Genomic DNA, 21,900 nt, shown 5'->3' on the forward strand with positions numbered 1-21,900 from the left:
GATACAAACAAAATAGGTGTAGAAAAACTTACTATATGGCGAAAAGCACACAAACAGCATACAGACGATAAACAAAATATGTTGTATCATCAAATACAGGAAACTAGCCTTTAAGTGAACTTCGTGTTACCATAATGTAGTCAGAAAATGATGAATCAATAAAATCAATCTCAATTTGTAAAACTTCCTACTAAACAAACAAACAAACAAACAAGAGACACCCCCGAACCAAAGAAAACCCCACGAACCAGTAGGCCATCCAAACAAGCAAACTACAATCTATTTCAAAATCAGTGTAGCACCGGAAATTACTCCTCGAATTATAACCACTGATGCAATTCACAGACTTAATAATTTATATATTTCACTACAAAAAAAGAAAAGATTAAGACAGTAAAAATCAGTATCCAGATATCGCTAGTGCTCAATCAACATATGTGCTAGTGAAACCTAAAGACCTACAGGACTAGAATGTTACCTACCACAGTCATTAGCAGTTTATCAAACCACTGCAACTTCAGTTCTGATTTTGGCCACATGTCTGGTCGTAAAGCTGTTTTCAGAAGGTTGACACAGCGGCGAGACAGTAATTCCCCAGGAGATCCAGCAGTGTTTGAGTTGTCATTTACCTAGCAATTAATCACAGTTAACAAAATGACAACCTTTTGTAATCAACTCATTAATTTATTATGCATTCCAAGCAAGCATATAATTTCTTATTTCTGAAATGGATAAGCTTAAGTAGTTTTATCAATATAGTCACAGAGTATTTAACCACATAGAAAGCTGACAATTAATAGTAAACATCAAAACTGGTGTCTGAACTGCCAGCTAATCACCCCAAATCACCCATCAAATGTGTATTTAAAAAAGTTTAATCCCATACATTATTACTAGAAACCTGAACATGCTCCAGATGGTTAATCTTTTCTAAGTACACAGAAATATACGTATCTCTTTACTCGATTCATCTTTATAGTTCAAGAGCACATCTACTCTGTGCAACGGACTGTGGTGTATAAAATCCCATGTTACTGACCAGCTGAGTCTGCTGCAGAAGCAGGAGCCATAAAATTTGTCAATTTTGAGCTACACCCAGCTAATTTTCCCCACTGTAGAAAAGTTAATTCTTAAGAAAATTTGTTGAAAATCTTTAGTTCTAGATGCTGCATGAAAAGAAGTAATTCCATGTATTTGATCTCGAAAATACAATTACAATCGTTATCCTTACATACATAATTGACATAGCCTTTCCCTATTAAACTCTCTAAATATTCTTCAGTTTTTGGGTAAAATATTCTTGCCATTAAATCTAGGCAACAGAACAAGCATACTTAGCAGCATCAGGAAAACATATAAATCAATTAAGAAAAAAAAAAAAACCACTTTGGAAACTTTTTGAAGTCTTTGCCTGGCTGCAGCCAAACTCTGCTAGTGACTTGTATTTCCATTATGTCGCTCCTGATACAGTGCTTGCTTGAGAAGAGAAAGTAAAGAACAAACAAAATGCTAGAAGTGATCAACAGCACAGTAAAATGGAGACTCTTTCAATTTCAAAATCGGGGATTGCACCTGTTCACATCTGAAGTTTTAATTTCAAAATGCACACTCCCTACATCAAGCTACAAACGTATAATGCCAACAATAAGAAGCTAAAGCATACCTCTCGTACAATATCCACCATTTCACATTTCATGTGAAATGAAAAACATGCAGAAACTGGTTATCAAATTAAACTTCTTTCCTCCTTAAAATGAAAACATTTTACTTTTTGTACAGATTCACAGTAAAGTTTCTAACCTTTCAGTGAAAGTATACAAACACTAGAATAATCCAAGCATAAAAGGACTCTTTGAAAAGAGGGATTTATGGTTTTGGCTACTAATGCTGCATTGGTATTTGCATATCAGAGTGAATATACTACCTGGCAAGCAATTCTAATCAAGAAATTCACAACTGTATCTGTATGTTGCTTGTCAATCGGCTTGGAAAGAAGTGCATCAGCTCCTGGCAAGGACTGGCTACGTCCAAATACCTGCATGTATACAAAACACAAAGAACATAAGCAACATTGAAGAAGGATAACAACAAGCAGAACAGATTTAAAGTATTTTCTAAAAGTACAGCTCTCAATTCAGGGAGTTTCAAGTTATGTGGAAAAGTAAACTAAATTGCAGGTTATAATTTCAGAGTCTCTGAACAAAATCCAAATTTTTCTTACAGCACTTATTGCTCCTGTAGCTGTCCTGAATCGTTTTACTTCTTGGCCAGAATCAACAGACAATCCTCTTTTAACAGCAGATGAGGCAGAACTTGCTCCTTCTCCACTTCCACTTGAATCCATGTCTGAATCTGGCTGAAATATCAGCAAAATGCATGTTAAAAATGCATTTAACTGTCTAACAGTTCAATCTTTACCAGTTTATTTAGACTTCCTACCTGCTGGTCTTTAATTCTTTGCAATTCCCATTTAATAACTACTTCAGCAAGATCCACAGCTAATTTTCTTTGCTCTATCGTAACACTGGGAGTGAAGCCCAGTCTCTGCATGGCACTAACCATATGCTGAACCAAGTGATGTCTCACTGGATAATAAACCTGAAAAGATGGTTTCACAGTCATGTTAGCCATTAATCAATAAAATTCTACACAAAAACTGGAGTCGAAATAAAGCAATATGGTAAAATAGTCTTTCATCCCAAAGTCTCCTAAATCTGTACCACGTTCAAATCCTGCAAACCAGAAAAGTAATTCATGCTTTGGAAATAAAATTTTGGCTACAATTTTCAGTAGTGACGACTGATTTCAAGGACCTAAATGAAGATGTTCTTTGGAAGATGCATGATTTTTCTCAAGGACCAATCATTACAATTTTTTGCCCATGCCTTTAGAGAGCTACAACTCGCATTTGAACACACTCAGGTATTTTTTCCAAAAGCACTGAGGCATTGATTCCTGAAAAGTGACTTAAACGCACATTAGCTAGCTCTCATTTTGGATTGTATTTTAATAGGTGTTTTCAAAATGCTCATATATTGACATTCTGCAGCATTCCCCCATTTGTTTAATGTTTCACAACATAAATTAGCTGGAGATAAAAGTTACCTTGTGAACCCCACAGAATGTAGAAAGTTGAACAAACAAGGATTACTGGAAGATGAAAAAGAATATGGTTCTACACTTCAATACTCTTAAAGAATCTTCACAGCTCTGTTCATGAGCACTGCTAACACACATGCAATGAATTAATCTTGCAGATTTTCACCAAACATTTTGAGTTCTAACGTCTACCATGATAAAGCTTAATAAGTGGTTTGCTATATAATTTTAATAGACGTTTTCAGTTTTAAATAAGTATCTTTGCAGACAGATGATGCCTTTTGAAGCTAAACCATATAAATCAGATTACGTTATTGTCTAATCAAACTGCAGTCTACCTCCTTGATATCCGAGATACGGTGATTACCAGAATAACTGGTGCCAGTACCTTGAAATGTTGTACTATCAAGTGCAAAATATGTACTAGTTGGGGAACTGTATGACCCTCTTCAACAATGATTTTTCGTGTCCAGTGAGTCAGCATCTGATGTCCATCCTCCATTCGAGCAGGCACAGCTGGAGTCAGAATAGCCATCGCTTGCCTCACAATAGCTCGGGCCTCCATCGCATGAGCTTTTAGAAGACTGTGAAAAACCTAAATAGCAAAATTTCTGATCAACATTAGTATTATACAGATTTACAAAAATAAAGCATTTATAAAGGAAGAGAAGCTACAACACACCTTTTCTAAACACAATTTTTTCCTGAAGACCCATAATTTAGTAAATATATGATGATACTTCATCATTAGGAAGTATACAGCATACACTTCTGTTTCCCTTACGTGCCCTTTTTTCCCCTCCCTCTCCACTGTCCAATTTGAAGTTTTCCTTTGGTCCCCACATTCTGTCTCAACTGAAAGGTCTGTCTCTTAAAGGAAGAAACAGTACCATTCTGTTAATTCAACCAAAAGGACCTTCCATTGTCCCATTTACCCTCTCTCTTTTCACTTATCTTCAAACTTCTTTCTACAATATCCTATCCTCAAATAAATTTGTATTAATATTTAGCTTGCTGCTTCTGCATTTGTTTGTTGCATATGAATTTAACTGTTACTTGCATACTAAGTATCCAAAACTACTCTGCACCCTCTACCCTGCATTTTAAAATAAAAGAAAGCACACTACAGAACTTATCCCTCACAAGCCCATAGTCAATACCTGCAGAACTATCTTCTTATGTATGGCAAATTTTGCAATGATGTGTGCCAAAAGCAAATGTCCACTGTATTTGCATGCTGGGTCTACACATGCCTTGGACAGGAGGCAAGGCCAAGCAAATGTCATTAGGCGTCGTAGTTTGCTGTTCCGGTTTTTGTTATTGTCATGAATGTGATGTGGAGCATGCTCAACCAGAAGTGTGGCAAACTGCAAGAGATATATCCTGAGAGAATCCAGCATATCAGCCTGTTTTTCTGGATCAAGTACCTAGCCCCGGGAATGATCAAAGAGGAGAGGAAGGTGAGAAAAAACAGAACAAAACCAAAACAACTAAACTGTATTATCTACAAAAGCAAAGTCCAACTTTTTTTGCTCTTTGAGTGGTTTTTAAGATGACTAATAACTATAACCATTTTTTTATTCAGTTTAATACCCACAAAACAACCTCCTGAAGTGAGAACTTTTAAATAACAAGCAGATCTATAAACTTCCAAAGTGCTAACCTATTAAAAAACATAACTAAAAACCGCAACCCTCATCTTCAACAACATCTATTTTGTAACTGCTAACTGGTTCAATGAAATCAAAGTGAATTACAAAGATACTGATGTTCAGTCACGGAAAGCTTTGCTTATGAAAAAGACTGAGACTACAGCCATACAAGGCCCGTTTCTAAAGACAGGCATTCAAATCCTAAAGATATCATAAACTGCAAATCATAGTCCAATCCTACTGATGACTGATGGATCCCACAACAGTTCAAAGTTATGATGTAATTTCATATAAGCAATCATAGCATTTAGAAATAGCACAACTAATTCAAATCAGGATTGAAAAGCCAAATGAGAGGAACAACTTTGTGTTTTGATGTTCAAATGCTTTAATGTAAGCAAGGATTGTTACCTTTGTTATAAAAACACTAGTGATGCTTTCTGGATTATCTCCTTCTGGGTTTGGGGGTCCCAACAGCTGTTCACCTTCTCCCTTTTCAAAACTGTACAAGAAAGCAGGATTCAGGATGTGTTGCAGCACCTACAGAATACAAACAAACACCCAGTTATACTCGACTATCAGATTCTTCTAATGGCAGTCAACATTCAAGTAATTTCATATGCGAACCTGCATGTTAGACATAATCACTGCGTTACAAAAAGGAAGCTATAAATAAAACCTTAAGAAACAGACACACACAGATTTTTTTTCCCCTCTTTCCCCCTTCCAAGGGCAAAGATTCTTAGAAAGTGTAAACCAAAGTAGTCAGCACTAAAAGCAAGATAAATTGCTGTCTCCGTTTATTATCACTCTTCTTCAGGTATGATATTTTCACCTAAATGGCTCTGCCAATTATCAAACTCGTTGACATTTAAGTAAGCGAGTTTTGTTGCCCTAGTTCCCAAGAAGAAAATTACATCTAAATACCAGACTTCTTTGATTTAATTGCTTTAGTTACCTTGGCTTTGAGCTCATCTCCAAAGTTTGGGTCATTGAAGTCTACAAACCGGAAGAACAAAGCCCGTTTCTGGGGAATACTGTAGTTTTTAGGGATGTCTTCTTCCATGTACTCCTTTAAGAAAGTCATATTGCAGAGAAATCGACCCGTAAAAGCCCGAAGCAACTGGAAGAGCAACTCTATATCACCATAATTCCTCCTGTAAAAACATATAAAATAAAAAGCTTCTGTGAAAAAATACCCAACCAAACTTCTATGCTGATGGCTTGGTGAAGAAACTGGCAGTACCAAAGGCATGGTTTTAGAGCTAATGGCAATATTACGAAATACATTAAACTTTCTCGTCAATAACTGCAAACGATTTTTAGTACCCCTGTATACCTTTACAGTATTTTCAAAATTTTTTTGAAAATGTATGCAAGCTATAGGAAATAAATGTTTTCACGTACTTGCAGTAATTCAATAAGCAATATGCTAATAGCTTAGGTTCTTTCCAATTTGTCGCAGCCATATTCTCCTTACGATGTCTCTCCTGAAAAGCTTCACTCACCCATACACGTTTCAGCTGATTCACCAAGGAATGTTGATTTGCTAACCAACATTCATCATTCTTAACAATAATACTTATGATCTGTCAAAAGAAAAACAAGACAAATGCACAGTCAACATGCAACAGAACTGTCAGCAGAAACAATGATATAAAAGCACTTCTTTAAGGTCAATTAAGGGTCCTAATATATATATATATATATATATATATAAAAAAAGTCAAATAAAAACTAGTTCAGGTCAATTTTTAGAGGAATTTTTTAACAAAAAGTTTCTGTTGCCCTATTTTCTTCTTGTATCTCACTTGATTAAAAAAAGTATAGTTCATTTGAGTGTCTTTTCCCTTCCTAGAGTGACTCTGACCTACAAACACTTTACGTTTTTACAAATGGTTTTCTACAAGCTACAATACATAGACAGACCCTTTAGAGCCTGTACATAGCAGGCCTGTAGCTAAAGAGGTTTTAACTATTCGGTGCAGAGACAAACAAGAATAAATTAATACCTTGATAGCCTGAAACTGAAGATCGAGACGCATTGTGGTAGTGCTTGGAGAACCAGGCCTAACAGCTGCTTGGGTACCAACAGGTAACAGCAGAGTAATAAATCGGTTAGGATTAGCTGCCAGTACATCTCGTAGAGGTTTGGCATCTTTATGTTTTAAGAAACTCTGAAGAAGGGGAAGAAATAATTTTAATAACAACCTTCAAAAGCAAAAATACCAAAGGTTATATCATCCTGTAACTTTTATATTCCCCACTAAAGTTGCAGAGGCTGTATTTCACACACATAAAATAACTTCTACAACTTCCGTAATAATATTACATGATCTGGAAAGGTATAAAATCAACATCTCAGGACAAACAAATACTAAACAAAGAATAGGCACCCTACAGTCAGAGTAAGAGCATGATTAAGGACTACAAGGTCATACAGGGAAATAAAAGATGGAAAAGAGGAAAAACCTTTTGTTCATCAGATTTGAAGATGAGGGCTTTTTCCTGCTCCCCTCCTCACACAGCTTACCATAAACATTCTGCTCCACTGTGGATCATTTAAAGTAGCTTCCATCATGAACAGCTCCACAGTCTGGGATGGATGACGTGTCAAAAATTTTATTAGTGGTTCCCTGAATGGACTGCCAGCCTGAAAGATTCATAAAGCTTAAATTAAAAATGCAGAGTACAGAGTGCTATCTACTAATTTACTAGCACTCAGAAAAATACATTTGACTTGGCATTTATGCAGATACAAAATGTCCAAAACTTCTATGATGAGAATTTATTGACAATTTCAAAACTTCACTTTTAAGAGTCTAAGACAAATGTTAACACCTCCTAAATAAATAAATATGCTCTTCAAGCCTTTTATTACACCAAATGTTCCCACATCATGTTTAAAATACTCTAATTATTATAAACTAAAGTTTAAAAATACTATAAAGCAAAAATATCAGCAATGGTAACTTCTACTTTTACCTCAATTAACATTGCTCGTTCTGTTTTCATCACAACTTCCAGCAGAGGTTTAACCAAAGTCTGAGGGGCAGCTGGGATCAGATGGAATAAATTTATAATTGCTGAACAAATCTTCATTTCCTACCGGTATTAAGAAACACAATTAAATTTATATTACCAGCTAAAGACATAAAAACAGTATTACACATCCTACCTTTTTTGTCCCCTCTCTATTAGCATAGCTAGCAACCAAATGTAAAGGCTTAACATATATACAGCATCAACTTACCACGATGTATGGAGAAAATTGCTCTTGTGAAAGTCTGCCCCTCCTGCCTTGTAATATCATGGTTTAATTTTATTTTCTTTGTCAGCATAGTGGTGTTCTGCAGGTAAGAGCTAAACACTGTGTAATAATGGTGATGGGGGAGCTACGGAGTGCTCGCTGCACTACACCAACCAAGTGGCCGATACATCAAAAAGCCAGACCTTCCTTTCTGAACAATTTCTCCTATATACCCCACCCCAGACTAGACAGGGAAAAAAAGACAGCTTTCTCACAGCACTGTTCAGTATATCTTGCAAACAGCTGGTTACTTCAAAGAAGTCAGCTCTGTTCTCCTGCTAGATACTAAATTCTTCTGAAGTCCAAAGTCATTTCATGTTTTTCTTTCACTTTGTAATTTAAATAGGGACTATACATCAGTTAACCAGTGTGGATTTTCTTCAGTAAGAAAAGGGAAAGCAAAAAAACAAACCAAAAACATCCACCCTCATCATCCCTCTAAAACCATTTTCTAGTATGCAGTATACAAAGGAGTATTATCAAGTGTATTGCATTTCCTCAACGGAATTTGAACACAAAATATATAGGCCCCACTCCTTTAACATGATCTGCCTAGACAGAACCCCACCAGACTACTCTCATGGATTGATGTGCAGGATGTATAAAATCTTCTGAAAGCACTAATGCCTTCACAGAAACTAGAAATCCTGCTCTTCCTAGTACGAACATGCTTAACATCCTCAACAGCAACGTTATCAAAACAACTCTGCCACAGACAAACAGAAGACAATTCACAGCACTGCACTCAAAGGCACAATGCACTCTGCCCAAAACACAACGATAAAATTAACAAATCACAGTTTAAATGAACGAAAAAAAGAAAAGAAAAAAACCAAACAAAAATCCACAACAACAAAGAACTGCCTGGTGCCTCCACTGAGTTTCTCACCTCTACCCCTTCCGCGGCAGGCTGAACCAAAACAGAAGTCACAGCATGAAAAGAAAAAGCCCACAAAAATATCAAATAAATGAACAAATCAGTATATGCTATTCTTCAGGTTGCAGTCAGAAACTGACTTCAGTAGGGTTATTTTCTCATCTCAAATGGAAAGAATGAAGAGAATGAGTATTTCCCATGCTCTGAATTGCTCTAAGAATACAGATGAAAAGCATCTTTTTTTCTACTTGTACATTGTTTAGACATAGCTTCTCAAACATCTGTATTGAATAAAAAGATTATCAAATCAGGTGAAACAGTATTTTAGCATCTTCAAAGACAAATTTGTCCAGCATCAATTATGAAACCACTTTCAATACTTGAACTACCGAGCTATAAAGTCCTTCTAATAGGCTGTAACGCCGAATTTCCACCATGGTGCCATTGTTCATGAGAAGGACAGTCACAGGCAACAATCTATTCACAACTTGTTTCTTCAACTACCAAACATGACCTAAAAAACACGCCTTTCCTTGGGGAGCCAGGGAAGAGAGGAAGAAGGGATTTAAATGAAAGATTTCACTCATTGGGCCAATGAATTAGATCTTAATCGCTACTTAATACAGTATGTTTTAATTTGTTCATTTATCTAAAGAGCGTAATCACAGTTCAGGAACACAGTAGGACTGTCATAAAATTATTTAAGTGAATGAAGAGCTTAGTTATTCTGGCATCGATAGTTGTTAATTATTATGCAGCATTTTTAATTGAGATGTCTGAAATTTTTAGTTTGTCTAGAATTTCTATTTACGTATGAAAACTCATTCCACAGGCTTTTGGACTGTTAAGTGACAAAGCCTTGCTGACTGGCCACTACCTGCATTTTGCTGGAGAACTGCATGACAACGCCAGCACCACCATCAAATGGCACCTTCATACTGTGCTGCTGGAAAAACATGAAAACTCTCTAGGTTGAAAAAGTTGTTGTAACAGTGCTTTGTACCATTTCAGCTAGCAAACATAGGGCTTTCCTGACCAACTCCATTCTTCAGCACTGTGTGTTCACCATCTCCTAGATCTAACCACTGACTCACTCAAGTCTGAATGATGCAACCTACTCCAATAACACTCCCCAGCATCTCAGACTTTGTATCTCAGATTCTGGAATCTCACTATGGTCAAAAAGAAATCAGAGTAAGTGAAAGGCCAGCTACAGTAACTCTGACCACCAGTTTCACCACCCTAGTTCTTCCACATTTAGAAGATGCAGTTACGGCAGCAGCGCACTGTACATACGGACGTAGGAACATAGACCGCTACAGTGACTGTATAAAGGTCACACGGTCTGTGCCCTCCTTCAGTTTTCTAGGGGGTTTATTTTTAAGGAAACTTTACAGCAACAACTGTGAAGAAAAAAAAAATAATACTTCAATCAGCTTTGCAGTCACACAACTCTATTTGAAAATGTCTCCATAGACTTCTCCCTCAAGCTGTGACAGTAGATTCCTTCTCAAATGTCTGGTGTGCACCTCCCCTCTGCATACATAGGTTTTAAACCAACACTAAAAAAATTACAGGTTTAGGATACTAAACACACAATTACATAGAAAACACCAACGGAAGACATTAAAAGCAGAAGAATTCACAATTAATTGTGATTTACAGACAACTAAAAAAGAAAAAGATCTGCAAGATATCTGTAATCATCACGTTTGCGGAAAAGCGAATCCCAAAAGAAGAACATGACGGCCTTAGAACTACTCTGATGTGAATTGTGTTTAACTGAAAAATGCGCAGTTTTTAAATTTAAACATAAGAAACAAATTCTACCGCATTAGAAAACATCTAAGTCAAATACAAAGCAATGACTGTGTAAGAAATAGTGTGGCCAGCAGGACTAGGGAAGTGATCGTGCCCCTGTACTCAGCACTGGTGAGGCTGCACCTCGAATCCTGTGTCCCCTCACTACAAGAAGGATGTTGAGGTGCTGGAGCGTGTCCAGAGAAGGGCAACGAAGCTGGTGAGGGGTCTGGAGCACAAGTCTTATGAGGAGCAGCTGAGGGAACTGGGCTTGTTCAGTCTGGAGAAGAGGAGGCTGGGGGGAGACCTTATCGCTCTCTAGAACTACCTGAAACGAGGTTGTGGTGAGGTGAGTGTTGGTCTCTTCTCCCAAGTAACCAGCAATAAGACAAGAGGAAATGGCCTCAAGTTGCACCAGGGGAGGTTTAGATTGGATATTAGGAAAAATTTCTTCACTGAGAGAGTGGTCAAGCATTGGAACAGGCTGCCCAGGGAGGTGGTGGAGTCGCCATCTCTGGAAGTGTTCAAAAAACGTGTGGATGTGGCGCTTCGGGACAGGGTTTAGGGGGCATGGTGGTGTTGGGTTGATGGTTGGACTTGATGATCTTCAAGGTCTTTTCCAACTTCACTGATTCTGTGACTAAATTCAGATTTAAAAGCTCTCTTTGCAATGACAGGACAGAGTAATGAGAAGCCATTAAGCCATTTCCATGTTTTGAGGGAAATAAAAAACCAATCTAATTTCATTCTAATTTGAAAAACAAAGAAATTGATAAAATTACCCCCCAATTTCTTCCTAGTTGCAATAATAAATCTCAACACAATATAAATTATTAATACAATCTTAATAGAATTATGAGACTTCTGGTAATCTACACAAATCAACACTGAAGCAGGTATTCCCTACAGTGCTGTATTGCTAAGAGCACACAGTGTTGGCATTACGCTGTGCAATTTTCCATTCATAAGAAAACTGATCAGCCTCCCATAGTTCAACATTGAGGCCATTAGTCTGGGTGGGAACGAGATTTTAACATTATCTCAGCTGGTAAATATTAAATGTGTTTTTCATAAATTAAATGTAACAAGGATTATATTATTATTCTGTGTAATTTTCAAAAAAGTATGTTATGAACATCAAACATATTAGTGAAAAAAGAAGGATTATGCTGCTGCACTCATCAGCCATTCCAATTAAGAACAGATTTCTAAGCAGAAAATACTGAGGGAAGGGGAAAAAAAAAAAAAAAAAAGAAAATATCAGTGAGCTCTTCCCACACCAACCGGTATAGAATAGGCTTTAAAGTAACCATTGTCAGCAGGTAAGAAGCTCCTTTTACTAAGATTTGTAACAAATATTCAATATACATATAAATTCATTAGCTTATAACAAAACATCAGTGTGTAATCAGTTATGGCAACATTTACAACTGAATGAGTTCTGTAATTCGAAAGCATTAATACTGTTTATTTCTTGACTTCCCACATAAAAGCATTCAGTAACTTACATTTCCATCACTCCGTTGTCCACCTTTGTGTGTAATAACTACAACTTCCATCCATTTACGAAGGTGTTGCTATAAAGAGAGGATAATCAGTATTATTCTTCTAATTATACTCTTCTATTTTTACCAAGTGACAGCATATGCTACAAAAGTAGTATTAGTAGAGGCAGAAATAAATGTTTGAAGGAATATTATTAGATATTTTCATTCCCTCAGATTGAAGAGTTTACTATAGCTGAGTCCTCTCCATATTCAAGAAAGCAGGGATTATAAGTGTACATACATTAAAATGCACAAAAATCTGAAGTCTGATACACAATGATAGGCTTACACTTGTTTAATGATTTGCCCGATATGTATGTATTTAAATATTTACATATTCGTGGTAAAGGAGAAAGAATTCACACACACAGTTTAAAAACTGCAAATAAGAAGGGCAATACCTTCCACCATTTTATAAATCAATAAACCACCAGAACAGACTTAGTCTCTTAGGAAGTAAAACCATTTTCAAGGGTTTCCTTAGTATATTATGCTCCTGGCACCTCGCTTAAAGATAAATGTGTCCAAGCAGACCATAGCATAACTAGCTATGTCTTTCACTAGAAGACAACGTCTCCTAATTTCCTGGTTTACTAGCTCTTTAGTAATTAACTCAAAATGTGTAAAGATTTTTTTTTACCCCTATTGTGAAACAAAAATCTTTTACTTCCAATACATATATTGAGTCACTACCAAACTGTTCTTTGACTTTTCAACAATACAAATATCGGCTAAAAGAAAAGCTGAACAGGCTTACCATCATCTGATCACAGAATTTATCATTAAAGGAGTTTGGAAAAAGTCTAGTGACAGATGTCAGACGATTCACAACATTCAGTGTCAGACTTCGATAGTCTCCCAACATCATAAGCAACGGCCTCATGTGCGTATGAATTTGATCAACTTCTATGGTAGCTCCTTCCAAAAACTGCAGGAGAAGATTAGATACAGATGAAGAGGGGCGTGACTTTTGTGCAAGCATCTTTGTTAAAATAAATTCTGCTGACTTGATTTTTCTTCTTTTATTTTGTACTTTCAGAATGCAATAGCTTATGACAAGATGGATTTGGGAAGCACTTCAGTATTTTTGACACACAATAGGATATTCCATAAAATGATCAAGTAGGAGATCTTAATTACAGACAGACTGAAGAACTGCCATAGCTATAAATTAAATCTAAAGCTATGGACAAACTACTTAGACACCGCTTTATTAAGAGCTGCCTGTGAGTCTGGCCGAAGGAAGAAAAAATTTCTGTGTTACAATCTGCATGCATCCCGAGCAACATAAAAGGTCAAGAGAACCTGGCTGCAAGCAGCCAGAGTGAATGTTTCCTGTCATAACCAAACATCCTGTGGGTACGGATTTATCACAGGAAAAAAAGGATCAGAAAAATCTTCAAGCAAATGGTAAGTCAGAACAACCCTTACTGGCTTCCTCTTACCTCTCAACCCAACTGTATTGTCAGCAAGCCATAAATAATACGTACATTTCCTTTCATGACTGGAGTGACATGAAAAAACAATGTCTGACCTCTAATCAGTCAATGGCCTAAACAAATATAACTGGTAATACTGGTGGTTTACATTTCCTGTTCCATGCCAGACAATCCACACATCATTACAAAGAGACTATATGTATTTTTATTATCATTTTCTACATTTAGAAGAATGGTATTAAAATCTTGCTGAATCAGAATTGGGCGTATCTACTGGGTAACAAATCATGATGAGAAAATATCCTTTTCCCTGTCCTTCCAGCTTTTTTACACTATACCCTGGCATCCAAAGAACAGACAGTGTAGTGTAGCAATATGTAAGGATACTAATCCTGACCTTAAACAGTACAGTCACAGTCCTCTTCCTTAAGGTAACTGCCGTACTGTGATGTAGAGTGTAACTGTACTGTATGGTTTACTTTTCCAAAACCAACTATGAGGTCTCTACCACTCCTTTTAGGAACAAAGAAGAGACACAGGAAAAGCTACAATAAAGCCAGGCATGCACATTTGCAAAACTGCTGGGAAGGACTTACACTGTTTATTTGGAAAAGAAGATGTATTTCCAAAGACCAGACAAACAGAAAGAGTGGACAGACAGAAAAACGTACCATGGTCCTTGTCCAAGAGCTTATAATGCTTAATTTCAAACAGAAGATTTTTATGGCTACGTTCAAACCTCCAAAAACCGCATCTGACAGAAACTTAATTATATTGGTGTCACTAACAAAAACTTAAGAGAGCAGCCATTATTCCCTATAGAGATCTTGCCCAAGAAGCTTTGTAACAAGGATGTAAAGCAGAGAGAACAACAGTCTCAAAAGCATCATTGTTTTAATACACTAACCTTTCTCATGCATGCTTCTCCTGCCTCCTGCAGTTCATTATTTGTTGAATTCAGTGCCTTGAAAAGTGCAGCAATGATTTTCTCTCTCGACTGAGGCAAGTAATTGCAGGCAGCTAGAGCATCTGCAAATATCAAAGTATATTTGTTTTCTTTGTTAACTCAATCTCAAAGGGGGGGGCAACTATGTCTACATTTATTCTCTTCAAGTTTCTTTTATTTCATCTTAAATTACAGACAGCTAAAACACAGCATGCTTTGCCAAAAGAAACAAGCATCATAAAATAGTAAAAGAATGGAAATTCTATTAACAGTGTTCTAAAGTTTTCCTAATGCTATATAAGATAATTAGTCTAAAAGTATTTTGGCTTTGTTTCAGAAACTAAATCCTAGTCATTAAGAAAGCAGCGATACTTTCCCATTATTATCCATTAAACTGTGACCTCTAGAGAGCAGTCATCAGTCTTCAAGCTCTCAGGTTTTCTGTTGATCTTGGGAAGACAACTGGCCATTGCTCACAAGGACACATCTACATCAAATTTTGCTTAGGAACTTTTACTTACTTAAGGCTGCAATCCGAAGAGGTACAAGCGATGGAAGACTTTTGTAACAGGGTAATTTCATTAAGGCAGCATCTTCAGCCTCACACAAATTCAGTAACTAGGGAAAAAATAAAAAAAATCATTTTAGCATAGCATTGTGAATCATGTTTGGAGCAGTATTATCAGTTACATTTTGAGCCTTATTTCCTCAAAGAGACAAGTTCATGCCAACACACTAATCAATTCCCAAATTTCACCAACAGGCAAAAATTGTACTCAACGTTAGGGTATAAATTCCCATGAAAACCAGTGGTTAGCCAGGGGCAAGAGAGCCCATTAGCACTGCCACAAAAGACAAGGCAGGCAAAAATCTGCCTTTTTGAGTTTTGTTGGCCAACACCTAGCTGGTGGTGGTCTATTTGCAAACAGGCAGCTCAAACAATGCAGACTGTAAAAGAACAGGTCTACAGAAAAGCTTGCCTCCTGAATGATAGTAATCATACTGAAACTGTTGAGGAAAGGGGTAAGAGAACAGAAAGAGATTAATAGGGAAAACAATGTGCTGAAAAAGTCTTCAGTAATTCTAATGGTCATGGATCACTACCCAGAAAAACAATTCTCTCCTACAGAGCTCTCCTCTTTGCAGGCAAGTATTTCCAATATATGTCTATGTTTTTATTAGAAATAAAATTATCCAAACTAACAATATCCAGGTTGCACCCATAACCAAGAAGTCAAAATATATTAAGATTCAGATCTTCACAATAACAATATATCTCTCTCACCTTTACAGCAATTTTTTTGACCCACAGCACTTTGTTTTTGTCTTCAGGAAAAACCAGAGGATCCTCTGCATTGACAACTGTAGCCCATACCTGCCTTGCTAATTGCAATTACTGTTGGTATCAAAGACCTTCTGAACTTATGTTTGGACAACACAGCTAGGAAATCAAGGGACTAGACAGTTTCTCTAAGTTAAATCTACACACTAGTTTAATCTCTGATTTTACTCAAACGGTTAGGGACTCCGAAACCTTAACAAACACTATCTATGCTTTGGTGCTACAACAATTTCTTTAATACATATACTGTACATAAAACAAGACCTAAATATGAAAGTTAGGGCTAGGACTAGGCGTATAGACTAGGAGTATAACACCAAAGTTCATTTAATATATTTCACACACATTACAGCATTTAGCTTAGCCCAGAGCTATTATGTTGTAAGTAAAGGCAGACCACTTCCTCAGTGAACATTTCAAAAGGTAAAATTCTTACATGTCAGTGAAGTTTAAAATGCACAGAGAACATGTTATTTTTAACCATGACAGTTCTAACACCATGACAGTACTTAAGTATCTACATTCAAATGTGACAACATAAAAAAGAAAGTACCTCTGTGTAGAAAACCTTGTGTTCCACGACATTTAGATCCATTGTAAACAACCGAGGTTGCAGCGTTGTGCAAAATGTATTTCCCTCCATCAGGCCAATCTGGGCATTTGCAGGTTGATGCCTAAGTAAATGCTTTTTAGGAGGAACCATGTCTTGGAGAACCTACAGAATGTAATTTAGATTACTAAATTAGCAGCCTATCCAAATGACCCCACAGACCTAGCCACTAAGGCACCTTTAGTCATGGCCGCATATTTCTATGCATTTGCTGTTGTGTCTCCAGATGTACATCTTTAGAAATCACTAAGCAAGAAGGAAAGTCTTTCTCTGAATTAATTTAATTCACAGTCGGTTAGTGAAACAACTCAGTATCTATAATTATTACATATTCTCTGTGAACAGATCTATTATATTTAATAACTTGACATGTTACAAACATTTTTAAAGAATTCATAGACTTAAGCATTTCGAATGTTCAAGTCAAGAAACAAGAATATTTTAAGCTCCTAAAACATCAGAAAAATTAAAACATTCATGTAAGTTCATTTCATTACACCAATTTCTCACTCCTCTCCACAAACACCTTTAGCAAAATAAGATATCAATTAGAGGTCTTCTCTGTATGTTCCCAAATTAAAGTAATGACATCTATAATTTCATAAGTGTGTTTACTTGTCTTTCAAGCAAATGAATGCTATTAGCTTTAAGGAGTATCTAGCAAAAAGTTATTTCAGCCAGCTTTGATCTTTATAGACTCTTTCTGGATAAGGAAAGACAGAGCAACATGCCTCACAAAACTGGGGTTCAAAATGCAGTACTGGCCTAGCCTATATCTGAGTAGTGGCAGGACGAGCAACCTATAATTTCAGGAAGTAAATCAATCTGGAGACACTATGAATACTGGCTAAGCAGTCACGCACAGTTTGTATTAATCTCTGTAGTACTTCAGCCACAGTGTATTTTAGAACAATGAAACATAGCAAATGACAAACATGTGCTATCAAAGCACTAAGAACTTAATTCACTAATGTGGGAAAATGCACTCAGAAAGCATTTTGCAAATGCAAACTGGTAAAAAACTTTAAACTTACTTGGACTTTCAATATTTCTGTTTACCTCTTTATGTGGCTCCATAATTACCGTGACACTTTTTCCAGTGACCTGTGCAAGTACTTGCAACGAATGCATCGCCTGTTTTCTCACAGTAGAGTTTGGAGAGGTTACTTCTCGAACGAGGTCATGTGTTACATGATGGAAAGATTTTTCCTGTGCTGCTAGGATTTCTTCTGTTTTTTCTTCATCTTTTAAAGGAGTTGCACATCTAATCAAAAGCTGTTCTAACGTGGTCTTTGCCATAGCAACTGCTCCATTGGAAACCTAAGGTATCATAGATTAGTTTTATTCAATAAGTACGGAACAAATACCACAAATCTACACACTAACCATGAACAAACTTAACATTTGATTTTGATGAATCCTCTGCAAATGGCTAAAAACATACAGCTTAAACAGAACACATATTCAACTAGTCTTCCCACCAATCGTTCTAGAACTCTAAGCTGCAATGCAACAGTGTGCAATGCAACAAACTCAGGTGCTGGAAAACCCGCAGCAATGTTATCACCGTATGTTTCACAACTGACACAAGGTCAAACAGCCAATTCTCTAGGTTTCTGTAGCTACATACAGCTTTTTGATAAGATGAACACCTTTCCACCTAAAACACAGAAAGAAAAAAAAAAACCAGTGTGTTTCACACAAGTGAAAGTGAACCCGTTTTTCTTTCACTGATCTGAATGTGACCTACACATTTCTACTGTGAAAGAAGCAAGTGTAATTCCAACAACTATGGCAAAGTTACATGGAGAAAACAGACCTCACTGCTAACTTCAAGAATTGGTTTGAGTTAAAATGACTAAAATTCACTTGTAACTATCGCAGATACAATACATTTTGAAGTTAAGTAAAATCAAGATTCGCAGCAACAGTTCAATCTGTGAATTTAAGAACAAAAGTTTGTCTCCCCCATACTATTTGATATAATTCATTCATTAAATACCTCTCCAGTTAGATCCATCATAACAAAGAGAAGTGCCTTCAGGAAAGTCTGCTGGTTCTGGAGGACCCAAATTAGCGGCAGTCGTTCCATAAGAAATTTAATTGACACTACACCTCCTAGTTTAGCATACCAAGCTTGTTCATAGCAGCAAGCACATAAACGTTCCACAATGTACGAAAACAAAGGAAGCTGACAAGCCTGGAAACAAAGAAATGTATCAGTTTGCTTTTTCTGCTCCCTGGTAGCCTCCAAAATTTTAGAAGGAAAACTGGATTGGCTGAAACTAGATAATTTAAATACTTTTGCTTTTAAAAATTTTATATATTACCCTTTCCTTTGAACCCAAGATAATGCTTGCAACATCAAATATCACTGCTAGAGCCACTTCTCCTATTTTGCAGAGTTCTTTTTCCTCATATGCCATGCAGATTGCGATGGCATCAATAAGCACCAAGGGATCCATGCCTTTTGACCCATTTTCTTCACTATGAAACATGGCTGTGCTAGGCTGGCTTCCAACCTGATAGCACTGCAGCAAAAATGGACCTGTGATTTGTATTGGGGAAGAAAAGAGAGAGAAGAAAAAAGATAAAACAATGGATATTCCAATATGAATAGTCTTTCATACAGATTTCACTACTCTTCTGACTAGCTAATGGCAAAATCAGTAAGCACTGTGTCTATTTGCATATAATTGGACTGTAAGGCATTCTTCACTCTTAGAAGAAAAAAGATTGCATCTACTTGAATATTTTCTTCTATGCACTAGACTACACACTGCAAAAAGATTTAATTAAAATGAAGAATCATAAAAATACAAGTTACATTAATGTGACAATGAAGAGTGATATGCTTATAATATGTCTTTTCCCAAATTACTTGTCATACAGTCCAACACCAAACAAAAAGTTTACTTCACAGATACAAGACACTGCAGTGCTTTAATATTTTCTTAGTTCCTCTGATGGTCCTTCAAAACCACAAGTGGAAACAAACCAACTAAAGACCATCTGCAAAAATAACTGTGTATAGCAAGTTACACAAATGGTCTGGAAATATAAAGTGTTCCAAGCTGTAATTATTTCATTGGCTGTAGCATTTCATAAGTATTATTGGGTGACTGTTGCTTAATTCTTCACTGCTCAATAGAATTAGAACGTAATTCAGCCATCCAAGAAAACCCAACATATCTACCCAGAAGCAACTGCAATATCACGACTTTCTTAAAACAAATTACTATTAGAAAAAGTATAAATTTCTCCAAGCTTTCTCACATCAGTCCAAATAATCTCTATTCCACTTTACTTACCACATTGCTGAGCCACTGCCACCATTGTGTAATGGCGAATGAGGCTGGCTACAAAAGGTAGAGCACTAGGGCGCAGATCTTTGATGACTGCTGACATGAACGCCCCTGTCAATGCCTGTTCAAACGTTTTACGAGCTGGAGTATCCTGAGCTTTGTATCGATGCGAAATAATCACACTGGGTATGGACTTCTCAGTAAAGCTGAAAGACAAAATTAACTTCACTATAATCCTAAACTGCAGTACTGGCAGCTCAATCATGAGCATCATCAAGTACTTGATTTAAAATTTGCTCTCGATATCGAACTCCTCCTCCGCCTCCCACTGTCCCCTCATTTTGATAGAGCTAGACCAGTTCACTCAGTCTATATTAATTTTGTCAACCACTGGTCTGAAACATGATGGATAGCCCAATTTCATCAGGAACATTTAAAGCCAGTGGTTCAGAAGACGCCACGTATATTACAAATAATAGGTATACAGGCATCACACTGCAACTCAATTACAGAATGTCATTTTCAATATTTTTGACATTTTTCCCCTTTTTTAAAATGACATTGGATTTTAATCTTGAAAGACTAACATTATTTATCAAATCACTGCCCAACAAAACCTATTCATTGCAAAGCTGTATTTATGTCAAGTCTAACAAGTCCAAATTATAAAGCTAGTGTACACTTTAGCTACATTTATTACACTGCAAGACTCAAAGTCAGCACACACTGTGTGGGCAAAGACATCAAAGCTGTCTAAAAGCAATAAACTCATTAAGTAGCAATGACTAAAATTCTGAAAGATGTAAAAAAATTCAATAAAAAGCCCCACACTAAGACAAACATAGGCTATGTGGCTGACTATGCCATAGTTTGGTCACTAAATAAAACTGAGTTTTGTTTCTCTTTCACTTCAGTAAAAACTTAGATATACGTACAAAACATCGCAATTTAAGTTAATCTTTAAGATGCAATTAAGCACCAGAATATTCCAACTATTTAAATATATTAAACTAAACTTATTTATTTTTAAAAATGGCTGATCATATGTAACAGATTCTACATTGGATTGTGATTAGGGGAAGAAAATTAAAGTATGCAGCATTAACACATGTCATTGGCATTAAATAATATGCTGACAAAACTCCTCTTGCTGGAAAGTCCTGCGCCGATTTAAAAGGAAGCATAGAATCATAGAATGGTCTGGGTTGGAAGGGACCTTTAAAGGTCATCTAGTCAAACCCCCTGCAATGAGCAGGAACATCTTCAACTAGATCAGGTAGCTCAGAGCTCATCCAACCTGAATAAACCAGTGGGTAAAAATCCCTAGACAAACCACTGTCTTTAATTTAGGTTATTCTAAAGACACTATAAATTTTACATACACATTTATGTTTAAAGAATTGTCATACTTGGGATGTGCAAGAAGTTGGTATAATGCATGTTTATTATCATCCAGACTCATCATAGCTACTAAAAAACACTTGATTACTTCCCACGCTTGTCTCCGATAATACGGTTCTGTGTTAGCACTCTTCAAACAATCCAGAGCAGTCTCAATTGCCTGTAACAAAAAAAAGACAACAGTAACCAAGCACTTCTTGTTCTTAATATTTACAGCAAGGTCATCAATCAAGGGAACAGTATCTTTAATACTATTAAAAGTAACATTAAAAGTATGTACAATTTGGACTGCCCAAGTTAAAAAATGCGGAGAATGCCTGCAAGAGTGGACTTGGAACTATTATGGTATTTGCTGTGCTTTTGTAAATGCAAAGTTTCACGGCAGGTACCTTTATTTCCACGGTTAGAAAGCATTTGAAAGTCATGAATGAGGTACACCCCCATTCTCCCTCTCCCCCCTCAAGAAAATTTTCCTCACCTTCCCTCCAGCAATAATTGCTGTTCCTAATCCCTATATACTGTAGGTATATAATGCATTTATACACATATATAAATGGTACCGAAAAAAGTTA

At 36.5% G+C, this 21,900-nt stretch overlaps 1 protein-coding gene across 1 annotated transcript in view; it reads right to left on the reverse strand.

Moving 5' to 3' along the window:
* TRRAP (transformation/transcription domain associated protein) overlaps positions 1-21,900 on the reverse strand; it is a gene marked incomplete at its 3' end in the record, with an annotated part of 99,133 nt that overhangs the window by 51,580 nt on the left and 25,653 nt on the right. The window contains 24 exon segments of the mRNA XM_082006807.1: positions 483-629; positions 1,925-2,035; positions 2,222-2,356; positions 2,440-2,598; positions 3,488-3,694; positions 4,260-4,526; positions 5,163-5,291; positions 5,710-5,908; positions 6,159-6,340; positions 6,764-6,928; positions 7,285-7,404; positions 7,737-7,856; positions 8,951-8,971; positions 12,225-12,240; positions 12,242-12,315; positions 13,043-13,213; positions 14,632-14,753; positions 15,192-15,288; positions 16,566-16,727; positions 17,682-17,942; positions 18,625-18,822; positions 18,953-19,170; positions 19,934-20,133; positions 21,337-21,488. Of these exon segments, the coding sequence (XP_081862933.1) occupies positions 483-629; positions 1,925-2,035; positions 2,222-2,356; positions 2,440-2,598; positions 3,488-3,694; positions 4,260-4,526; positions 5,163-5,291; positions 5,710-5,908; positions 6,159-6,340; positions 6,764-6,928; positions 7,285-7,404; positions 7,737-7,856; positions 8,951-8,971; positions 12,225-12,240; positions 12,242-12,315; positions 13,043-13,213; positions 14,632-14,753; positions 15,192-15,288; positions 16,566-16,727; positions 17,682-17,942; positions 18,625-18,822; positions 18,953-19,170; positions 19,934-20,133; positions 21,337-21,488 (3,633 nt within the window).

The sequence above is a fragment of the Phaethon aethereus genome (assembly GCF_964289735.1).
Source record: "Phaethon aethereus genome assembly, chromosome: 15".
NCBI classification, from domain to species: domain Eukaryota; kingdom Metazoa; phylum Chordata; class Aves; order Phaethontiformes; family Phaethontidae; genus Phaethon; species Phaethon aethereus.